Consider the following 11,404-nt stretch of genomic DNA (forward strand, 5'->3'; position numbering starts at 1 on the left):
TGCTCGTAAAATCTATTCGCTTATGAATCTGTGTTGCTGCTACTGGTCGTTTTTAACTTTGCTACTTGCAAAGCTGTAAATCTGCAGCAAGTCCTCGGTGCATACTGTTGCACCAATGCCTGTCTGTAGCTTTATGTGCAGTTTTTATTGTATAATCTTATACATTACTGCCCCACACTGGATTGGAGGGGAGCAGTGTAGTCGCAAAAGCAACGGTGGAAGTCCAAACAGCAGTATCTCTGAAGGAATCGTTTAGTTCTCGCCACTAAAGTTCCCGGTTCCTTTGAGTGGAAACGTGGCTAATAATGACAAATACTCATGCCGGTGTCTCAAGAACACATTTACAGATGTCTTGTCTGGTGCAGCCAACAGCTCAAAATCCAAAGATAGTTGGTTTACCGCAAAAAGGGCGTATAATTTTCTTCTTGATTGATTTTTTTCGTTTGAAAAGGTTGATCTTATAAATTGGGTGGAGCAGCATTAAAAACTGCTTCTTTGTCATCTCAGTCAGCAACAAAGTTGAGTTTTATTGCTATCAATCGCACTGGTGAGAGAACAGTCGGCATAAACTCTCAGCTGAGGTATGAGAAGTTATATCTGAAGAGAAACATTTTGGTGAATTACTCCCCGTTACCAACCAGATAGATATTTGCAGTGAGCTTTTTGTTACTTGACCGTTTCTGGTAGTCACTGCTGTAAGCTACAGAAGCAGCAAATCATTGTTATTGATTAATACGTCCATTACTGTCTTGATTAATCATTTGGTTTGTAAAATGTCAGAAAATTGTCCGTGTGAGCAGCTGCTCAAACTCTCTGGAATGAGTGAATCCGGCTTCGGATTAAATAGTGATTCATCCATTATCTAAAGCGGTTGATTCGTCGGTCAGCTAATTGGTTAATTGACTAACCTCGCCTCGCCTCTAATACTGACACATTACCAAAAAAAAAAAAAAAAAAAAAGTATTGAGATTCAATACCCATTCCTTCTCACCTCTTGTTTATATATTGAATGCTGCCATTTCTGATCCATCAGATGCGAACGCTTGAGACGGGTGTTGTATTTCATGCCTTCAGAATCAAAAGCTTGCTTTGACTGGCTAACTGTAAGTACATATACATGCATACTCACTGAGGTAATCAATGTGTGTTGTCTTTGTGCGTGTCCGGATGCCTAGGAGGGATACATGGAAAATTCCATTTACCATTTGTGACTTGTCCAGCCTTTGTTTTTTTTTTATCTGGACAACTGGAAAATGAGAAAATTAAAGAATTGCAAAGACTGACGGTGATAGAGCAGAAAAAGAGAGACTGTTGCATAATGACTTATTTATTAGAGGTCGTTAACCTCTTGTCTTGGGGTGAGATGACGGCAATAACGCAGCAGTCTTGTCAGAGGAGTGTGTGGGGGGGCTTTGCGCATGGAAACATGATTTTATTATGAAGCAGGCAGAACAAAAAAAAAATAAAAAAAACTTTCAACCTTTGCTTGTTTTTGTCGGTATCATCTTTCTGGTTTGAAGTTGCCACTAGTGCCCGTCCTGCTGCTGCTGCTGCCTGTCCTGTTGCAGAGAGCCTTTGGCAATACTGCCCCCATGTGGTCCAGAGGAAGACTTAAAATCCTCCGATACGACGGTTATGGTTGATACTGGTTTCTGGCAGCTTGTTTGGACTTAAAACTTTTCCAGTAGGATTTAATTGCACATATATCGTCAAGGAGTTCCTTAATTAACGGCAGATTTTAGAGGATTTGCCCAAAATGTCCAGCTTTCTCCACTTTCCTGCATCTACCTCCTCAAACTAAAGGATCCCCACAGACTCCCCCCACCTCCCCCCCCCTCCTTTTCCTCCCATCATCTTCCTCTTTCTTATACTTTTGATGGGGTGATTCCTCCAGGTGTAAACCCACATTTTGCCCCCTCCCCTCTCTGATATCGCTCTTCTTTCTTAAAGGGACCACCCGGCTCTCAGCAGTCCCCCCATGCACAGCCCCCCCCACACAACCCAAGCAACCCCATGATGGGACCCCATGGCCAGGTAAGATGCAAAAACTTTCTCTCAAACACCAATCACTCCTTCATTCCCTCTTTAAGAAAATAAACAAAAAAAATCCCTCACCCCTCACCCACACACAAGCTTTTCCTTCCCATTCACAACTTGCGCACTTCTTCTCCTACCCTTGAGCCCCGCGAGCTCTCGTTTTGCTCTAACTCCCTGTAGATGTCAGCCCTCCCAGTTGCCAGCTTTTTTTTTTTTATATGAAAGCCGAGCATCCAGAGGCAGCAGGGCCCGCTCCTCTTCAAGGCCCAGAATCGGCTGTCCCTGTGTGGGATGAATAATTCACTCCTTGCCCCTCCCCTGGAGCAGCTTGTGGGGGGTTGCACGCTTATCTTCTCCTCCACTCTTAACACACAAACGTTCACACACACAAGTCCCCTCCCCCTTCTGCTTACTTGTTCTAGCACCTTATAAATAAAACAAGGACAGGCATTATAAACACGTCACATGTATGTACAAAACACGTGGTTACCTTCTGCACATATAGGCCAGCGGGAAGTTTAACCGGATAGTCGTATTGTTCTCAAACTTTCATCCTCGGCCGCTGTGTGTTTCAGCACTTGTCCAGAACAGTAGCTACAGATGCCACTGTGGAGGTAAAACTAGCCTCTGCCCATTAACTGCGGCAGCTCAGCTCTTGATTCTTGCGGTTTCTGGTTTCCTCCTTGTGTGCGAGAGAGTGTGGACATGCTTCCGCTAAGGTTTTTGAACGGTGTTGTTGGCCTGAGGTGTCTCTAACTACGCCAGGCAGACCACAGGCCGAATCAGCTTACACCACAATGAGAGCAGGCAGGCTGAGCAGGGAGCTGTGTGAGCGCTGCCTCTGCACACACACAGACACATAAATCCGTGCTTGGAGTTGCGTATTGTTGGTAAAAAAATAAATAAATAAAAGCGGCCGGTGTTAACAGTCATAAAACGGATTCTTGTTTCCGGGCTGCTGTGTTGCTGAATTTGCATTTTTCCAGAGTCATCCGCCATCCTGTGTCCATCTGTGTGTCCTCAGCTCTGCTTCCGTTTGAGTGCTTTCGGATTTATCAATAATTGAAATGTCGTTTTCTCTGTGTCCCACCCTCGATTCCTCTTTTTTTTTTTCCTCCCCCTCCTCCCTTGATTACTTTTTCTGCAGCCATTCATGTCACCGCGGTATCCAGGTGGACCGCGTCCTGCACTCCGCATGCCAAATCAGGTACTAAACAAGATTTCTTTTCCAAGTTTAAGGACGATATTGCCAAGATTATGCTGGTATTTTAACGGCTTTTCATGTCTACTGTCTTCTCCTCAGCCTCCTGGTGGAATCCCAGGATCTCAGCCACTCCTGCCAAACAGTTTGGACCCAACAAGACCGCAAGGTAACGACCTAGTCTCTGTTCATTTCATTGAGTGGATAATACAGCTGTAACTTTTGATTACTTTTAAATCTAGTTGTATTTTTCAGATAAACTATGCATTTCTTGGAAAGTTGTGTATTGTTACATAATTATAGGAAGTTTAAAATCACACATACCTCATTTTGACCAACAAATATTTAAAGAAATAATCCGTTATTGACAAATCAAACAACAAACAATATCAGGACAAAACAAATTTTTGGGATTTTGTGCAATTTGAGTTACTGCAGACTGAACACTTGTGGGTGGGTGTGTCTGGCTGAAGAAAGGGGTCTTTGGTGATTTTAGCTGCAGATTACAGCTTCAAGGGCCCAGAGGGTTAAAACTAATGTGATTAGGATAAAGCATTGTCTGCGGCATGCATTAACTCCTGACTTTAAGAGACGAGACATATGCGGATTTACGTGAACATGCAATGTGTGTGTGTGTGACTCTGCGGGTCTGTACTTGCAGGACATCCTAACATGGGTGGACCAATGAGAATGAACCCTCCTCGAGGAATGGCCATGGGCCCACAGGTATGACGAATCAGAAAAATAGTCAGCACGCGCAGAAACTATGTGTTAATTAAAATCTGATGAGTGAGTTTCTACGCTTAGTAATAGATTCTGTGAATGCGCTCGGGCTCTTTAAAAGGCACATGCTGTTTATTATTTGATGTATGCGTCACGCTTGTGATTATATTGCTTCTAAATGGAGCTGAATGAAGACAAACGCACATATTGTTGGGAATCGGTAACTTTGCACGTTTTGATTGTTTTTTTTAATGTGTTGTCTCTCAGAATTACGGAGGCATGAGGCCTCCTCCCAACTCCATGGGCGGTCCCATGCCAGGAATGAACATGTAAGTCCCATGAATGTATAGCATCCTAGCATCAGTTTACAGGTAGCTTTAGCAGCTAGCAGTCACAATTCACTGCTTTGCTTCTTATTTGAAAGATGTTGAAGTTACAGAGTTTGTTTTTGTTGATTTGTGTTGAAGAACCAAAGGATTAACAGATTATTTTTAATTTTCTGAATTCATCCACTGATAACGATCAGCAAATGGTTTCAAATGTTAAATCCATCCCTTTAGCTACACCTTTGCATCTTGTAAAATATTATATTTTGTTATCACATTCACAAAGCAGGTTTATCTCTTATCTATAACTGTGTTTTTCTAAAAAATGTGTGTTTTCTCTTCATTTTCTTTTTTATTCTTGTCGTATTCTTACTGATATTTTTTCTCCCCCAGGGGTCCCGGAGGTAGAGGGCCTTGGCCTGGACCTAATGCTAACTCTGTAAGTTGGATGCCCTTTGCATGTTCACACTGAACACATACACTGTAGCTGGTGGGCAAAATAATAGGAACACCCCTTTGTTTTATGTAGTCCAGGCACCATAGACGAGCCTGTTTATTCCAGTGGAAAAACGATATAGAAACAAAATACAAGTAATTTATTGTCATTGTTGTGCTGTGAATTATACATATGGTGTTTGTCAAGACAATATTAATACTATTGAAGTAAAAGGCTTTGAAAAGATGGTACTTAATTTGCAAAACCACCATACGAATAATTTATAATAACTTACTAATAATTTTAATTACATAGTACAAGGGATGCACCGAAAATTTTGCTGCGGTTGTTGCTTGCATCATCACAACACCCTGTCTCGGCCGTGTTGTTTCGGCAATAAATTTTCGGCTAAAAAAATGGCCCGAAAGTGGATTTTTGGTTTTTTCCGTCCGAAATTTTTCGGTGCATCCCTACATAGTACTTTCCTTAACAGATTTACAAAGTGCTTAACAGGAGTCAGGATGTCCAGTTTTTGTTCGAAAACTACTATTACGTCTATACTGGCTCCACAACAGCTGTACATTTCTTGCTCTTTACTTCAGGACTCTTGTATTGCTTTTATTTGACTGCTTTGTGTTGCTCCGATTTTCCCCACCTTGTATAGACGGACTTATCTGATCATTCATTTTGTCTTTCCCCCCCTGCAGATAGCCTACTCCTCCTCATCTCCAGGAAACTATGTGGTGAGTTCAAATCTATCAAAAGCAGCTTTCCAGAGTAGAGTGTAATTTCTATTAATGAATACATCATTCACGTTTTTTGTTGAGTGTAATTTTAAAGCTTTGTCATTGATTGATCCTCAGGGTCCTCCAGGCGGAGGAGGTCCACCTGGAACTCCCATCATGCCCAGCCCAGGTGGTGCGTCACCTAACTTTGTCCCCAGCACTAACACGTGTCTCTCTCATTTCCCCTCACTAAACAAGCATGAATGTGTCCCACCATTTCTCACATCTACTTTATCTTTTCATATTTAATTCATTCAGTTCATAATCTGGTAATTCATAAAGAAAAATCATTTCTGTCACGCTGTGTAACCGTAATATGCGTGTTTCCTCAGATTCAACTAACTCCAGTGAAAACATCTATACAATGATGAATCCTATCGGACCTGGAGGCAACAGACCCAACGTGAGTCTCGCACGTTTTATTTATCATTTATTTTAGACGTTTAACTTTGCAGGCTTGTTCCAGCTCCGTCCCGATTCTGTGTTAAAATAACAGATTGTCATTGTAATGATTAAAATAACTCAGACTCGCTCACAGAATATAATCCAGCTCAAACAGGGCTTATAATCACATCACTGGGCTCCAGTACAGTTGAGCATTAGAGAAACATAATGCTGCCACGCTGAGCTCAATAAGAACTGACTGGAAATGAACCAGGGAGAATCAATTAAATATTCCCAGCTTCACCTCGAGCTGAAGGGATCACAGTTATATCAAAAAGGGTCAAGGGAATAACGTCAACAGTCGTTCATGAGGCGCATCTTTTTCTCCAGTTCCCGATGGGACCTGGGCCTGACGGGCCGATGGGAGCAATGGGAGCCATGGAACCGCACCACATGAATGGATCACTAGGTGGGTGTAAACAGCTCGGCGACGGCTGATTTGTACACGAATAAAACCATGCTTCATTTTCGATTAGGCTTACCATAAAAATGTTTCTCCTTTTACCTCCTCCAGGGTCTGGGGATATGGACGGGTTGCCAAAGGTGAGTGAATCATCTTGTTTGGAGTCTTCCTGTGAAATAAAACATCTTTTTTAGAGTCTCTGTCAATGATGATTTCATTTGTGTGTTGTTTTTTTTTCTTGCCCTCTCTCCCTCCAGAGCTCTCCTAATAATATGGGGGGCATGAACAACCCTCCGGGAACGCCGCGAGACGACGGCGAAATGGGCGGCAACTTCTTGAACCCATTCCAAAGCGAAAGTGTAAGTAGAGTGAGTGAACGACATCTCACGACCCTTAACAGTTCTCCTTCACATCCTGACATAAACCAGTGGAAGAATGCAAGCAGAGGGTTCGCCTGTTTTTTGTAATGCTGATCTCGGACCGCCAATAATGTTGTAAAATGTGTCCCTTTTTTTTTTTATTTAGTCATTTTATTTGCGCTGTATCGGTTAGTCTAGCACATATCTTAGCGGAATAGCTTTTCATCTGATGTGACACTTCATTTTTTAGAGGACTTACTTTTGTTTTGTTACACTGACTCATGGCAAACCTACCCAACAACTCAAACAACAGATGAAAACTAAATCGAAGACAGTCACGTCCTGTTCAGAGCTGGTATTGACATGTGTCCTGAGCGAAAAGGCAGAGAAAGTGACGTCTGTTCACTAGTAATGCGAGACTTTTCAGGTATTTTGACCTTGGAGCTGTTAACTTAATAATTAATCAATCTAAACGAGAATTAACAAATGATTCAATAAGAATAGGCTGTGTGTAATTCTGTCACCAAGAACCAGCAGGTGGTTGAGCTTAGCCATGTGGAGTTAAATTACATATTTTCTCATTAATATCTAATAAATGAACTTTTTATTACTGAGATTTTTCTTCCTTAACTGCAAAACGGTGAAGCAGTGACATTACTCTGCATATAGATGCTTCCGGGGTTTGTCAGGGCGTATGTAGGGGGGAGCCGTGGGGACAGAAGGGTCCCAGGTTCACCTCCTCCTGCGTCCATGGCTGAGGTGCAAGCACCTAACCCCCTAATTGTTCCCCACACGCGGACCCCTTAGAGGCTGCAGCCCACTGCTCCGACTGTACACACTACTGTGTGAATGGATGGGTCAAAAAGCAGGATTAAATTTCCCATGTGGGATCAATACAGTATAAGTTCCATAATTTGCATCACATTGGGACGCACGGACAGCAAACAGTGCTGCAGTTTCTGAAACAGGAGAAAGTAGAGATCCATTGTTTTGTTACAGCAGCCGTTTGCGCAGTGTTCTACTATGATGTTTATTAGCAAACAGATGCAATACAGAGATCAGCTCTAAAGTGGTAGTTTCAGACGTATTTTGATGCTACGTGTTAACCCGCATACTTATAGCCCGTTCACTTAGGACACGTGTTTATACTAGGTCTGAACAGACCCGACCCAAGCACCCACCGTCTAAATAAAATCATTACATTAGATTGTTTCTGCACCTCACAGCTAAAACGTCCACTCGTGCAACAATAAACACATTTTATTACAGAGACTGCTCGGGTTTCGTAAACACCATGTCATGCTTTTGTAGAAGGGGACACAGCACTTAAAGTCTGAAAAGCAAAATCGTGCTACGCTCAAACACAGTAGCTCTCATAAGATGAATCTTTTCTACAGCTTGTGTTCTGCTTGCATTGTAGCCGCTTACTAATCACTTAGAAATCCATTCTGTATCCTCTGTACAAGTGATGTGGTTACGGTTGACCTGTTCTATTTGACTTGTTAGATCATTATAAAGACGTAAGAGCACAACAGGTGGAGGGGGTGGAGGGACTGTTCATTGCGTAGTGTTAAACTGATTGTCTCTTACCCTTAGACCTGGAGAGCCACGGGTTGCACATGGTAGATTTAAAGCTGAACTCTAATAACTTGATTCAACAAATCAGCAGAGTTTAATACCTAAATCAGCCCATATTTCATCACCTGAATTATTACAGTTCTGATTGTTTGAGTCTGGTGTATTAGAGCCTGGCTGGAGCTTGAGTCTGTGCTTCCTCTAGCTTTGCAGGGCTGGGTGTGAGCGCCCTCTGGTGTTTAAATGTTGTCAGTGACATATCCACTCATCTGTGCCCTCCTCCCCCTTCCCTCTCTCTCTTTTCAGTATTCACCCAACATGACGATGAGTGTGTGATTTTATTTTTTTTTTCCTTTTTTGTATTTTTGTTTATTCCCGCCCCTCTCCCCTATTTTTGTAACCCTGCACCTGATTTTATTTTATTTTTTTCAATACAATCCTTTCTTCACCTCGGATTGGACCACCTCCCATCCTCACACACACAAACACACACACAACCTCTGTCCCCTTCTCCAAACGGGATCCCATCCTAAACCCCGCCGCCCTCACTTTCCTGTTCTCACTCGGGGACCTCTGCGGCCACGCAGCCCTCTGGGACAGCCCTCGAGCATGCTGGGACTCTAATTAAGACGGGCCCTCCTGGAGCATGCAAAATGGCTGCCGGCTGTGTGAACAGGAAGCAGTCACAGAGCAACAGGAAGAGCCTCCTCTCTGACTCCGGCCCCGGCCTCCCTGGCTTCCTGTCAGGGTCTAGACAATGAGCGAGGGACGGAGGACAAACGTAGAGAAAGAGGGAGAGAGGAGACTGGAAAACACAGCCCTCCCTCAAGGACGAAGTGTCGGGTGTCTCAGCAGCAGCCTGGAAGCTACTCAACCACGACTTTTTATTCATTTTTATTTTTTAATCATTTTTTTTTTTTTTTGGTGTTGCCGTTCCTGACGGATTCAGCAGAGGGTCAAAGGAAGTGACCCCCCTTTTTGCCCCCTCCCCACATTGTTCTCTGTGTGTGTACATTTGTAACAGAGGTGTTGTGATGATCAGTGAATATGTTTTTTTTTTTTCCATTTTTTTTTTTTTGTGTATGTATTGTATCATTGCTATTTTTATTATTGTATTATTGTTATTAATGATATTGCTATGATCATTTTAAGATTAGGTTCTAATTTTTTGTTGTTTTTAAGGGCACATTATTATGATGAAGACAGAAACATATGTGTGTTCACGCGAATCAGAAACGATTCGCAGTGTCTAAGGTGTGGCTCCGTGTGAGCACACTGCCCCCTGCAGGTAAGATAATGTCCGTCACGGTACTGATTGGTCCTTTGCTTTTGTTTGTTGTTTGTTTTTTAAATCTTTCTCAGAGGTTTGAAACTTCCTTTTTTTTAAAAGATCTAAATTGTTCGTGCTCGAGAACCCACACACCAGAAGAAGAAGAAGAAGCCTCTCCTGCTTTAGTAGTTTCCCTGCAGTGAAATGCACAGCTCTATTTATTTATGATAATTTGTCTTATGAATCATTGTTTTTTTTTTGTTTTTTTTTAATCCCTGTTTTTTGTCAACTGCAGAACTAGTAGCGACTGTGTAAATATCCACTCGGCGGCGTCTCCTCACCTCCGTGTGACATCATTAACCCCCCCCCCCCCTTAAAAAAGGTGCTGAAGTTTTCACAGGTGTCGGCCATTTTGACCCCAACTCATGCTGCTTCCACCAACGCTTCTTCACCCGTTCGCTCCTTCGTGTACATAGGTTACCGTCTGTCTGCTGACCTGTCGTTAACACTTGGATTTTTTTAATTTGCTGATGAGTTTTTCAACACACTGTGACGTACGTCTCTGCTTTTATTGACTTACTTTCACGCGCAACAAGTCAGCTGTAGCTCGCTTTTTGTTCTCTCACACACACACACACACACAGTTCTCTTTCTTTACGGTCGCTTCTGGTGAAAGGACTCCTGGCTGTCTGCTGATCAGATCTTTGTGTTGGACAATAGCGGGTCGGGAAGCAGTTAATGCAGAGCTCTGTCGACTGTAACGAGTGGCCTCCCTCTCCCCTTTTTTTTTTCTTTTTTTTTTTGCTCACCCTGAACAAAAACACCTCTGACCTTTTCTCACCTTCCCAGCAGGCCAGCATCGACACACAAGACACTCACCACCCCTCTCTGATTTAAAAATTTTTTTTTTGTAAAACTCTCCATCTTTTGATTTTCATTTAATTTTTTTGTAAATACTGTAAAATGCATTTTGATATCATTGACATGTTTTGATATTTCAAACCACAACTTTAACAGTTGATCAGAAACGACGACTCGGGCGACTGTGGGGGGTTTATTCGTTCAGGAGACGACGGCGCGTCTTTTACTCGGAAAATAATATGAACGACGAGAAACTGGAGCTGCTATAGACTTATTATGCTATTTCACCTCATCACAGACAAAACGCGGGGGCTTTTTACTGTGCGTCGAGAGCTGTTTGCGTCAAAGGGGGTCCGGCAGGGGGACGAGGGAAGAAGTTGTAGTAGCTAACTCACTGTCACGCGCATTTCCCTGAAAAATAAGCGTAAAACAAAACTCAGATTTCTTTCCTTTCGCCTCTGTTCTTGGGAACCGTGTTTGAAATGGCAAAAAAAAAAAAAAAAAATGCAAAAACAGGAATATTTCTTGTCATTTTTAACATAATTTGCAAGAAAAGAGTAAAAAAAAAAAAAAAAGAAAAGAGGACAGGTTTTTTTTTTTTTTTTGTTTTTTTTAAATAATAAAACATCTGTGTCTGCCCCTGACGCTGCATTTCAGCTTCTTCTCTCTTGACACAACTGAAACAGAAAGCAGGGCACAACACAGGACACTGGCTCTCAATCCAACGCACCAGGGACCAGAGTACATACTTTACTATGAAGGATTTTTTTATCTATTTAAAAATGGGAGGGGGGGGCGGGGGCAGGAGAAACGTTTGGGAAAGTAAAAAATAAAAAATAAAATAAAAATGGACAGACTTGTTGCTGAGAAGCGGTAGAGAGAGAGAGAGAGCGCGCGCAGGAGCAGGCGCCTCCTCCCCTGTACTTTGAAATACTGTTGTATAAAATGCAGTCCAACTTCTCTCTATCTTTCTGTCCTGTAAGT

At 42.5% G+C, this 11,404-nt stretch overlaps 1 protein-coding gene across 2 annotated transcripts in view; it reads left to right on the plus strand.

Moving 5' to 3' along the window:
- LOC311505462 (single-stranded DNA-binding protein 3) overlaps positions 1-9,333 on the plus strand; it is a 33,895-nt gene extending 24,562 nt beyond the window's left edge. Inside the window, exons 6-18 of one of the 2 annotated variants that reach the window (XM_084569046.1) lie at positions 1,951-2,034; positions 3,185-3,244; positions 3,341-3,407; positions 3,900-3,964; positions 4,229-4,290; positions 4,681-4,726; positions 5,431-5,466; positions 5,587-5,641; positions 5,841-5,911; positions 6,283-6,361; positions 6,467-6,495; positions 6,613-6,714; positions 8,877-9,333. In XM_084569046.1, coding sequence (XP_084425172.1) covers positions 1,951-2,034; positions 3,185-3,244; positions 3,341-3,407; positions 3,900-3,964; positions 4,229-4,290; positions 4,681-4,726; positions 5,431-5,466; positions 5,587-5,641; positions 5,841-5,911; positions 6,283-6,361; positions 6,467-6,495; positions 6,613-6,714; positions 8,877-9,050 — 930 coding nt within the window. In that variant the 3' untranslated portion in view covers positions 9,051-9,333. Of the gene's footprint in view, positions 1-1,950; positions 2,035-3,184; positions 3,245-3,340; positions 3,408-3,899; positions 3,965-4,228; positions 4,291-4,680; positions 4,727-5,430; positions 5,467-5,586; positions 5,642-5,840; positions 5,912-6,282; positions 6,362-6,466; positions 6,496-6,612; positions 6,715-8,595 lie in introns of both variants that reach the window. The other variant, XM_084569045.1, reaches the window with a different exon arrangement.
- The last annotated feature ends 2,071 nt before the right edge of the window (positions 9,334-11,404 follow it).

Source organism: Chelon labrosus (assembly GCF_963514085.1).
Source record: "Chelon labrosus genome assembly, chromosome: 20".
Classification (NCBI taxonomy): domain Eukaryota; kingdom Metazoa; phylum Chordata; class Actinopteri; order Mugiliformes; family Mugilidae; genus Chelon; species Chelon labrosus.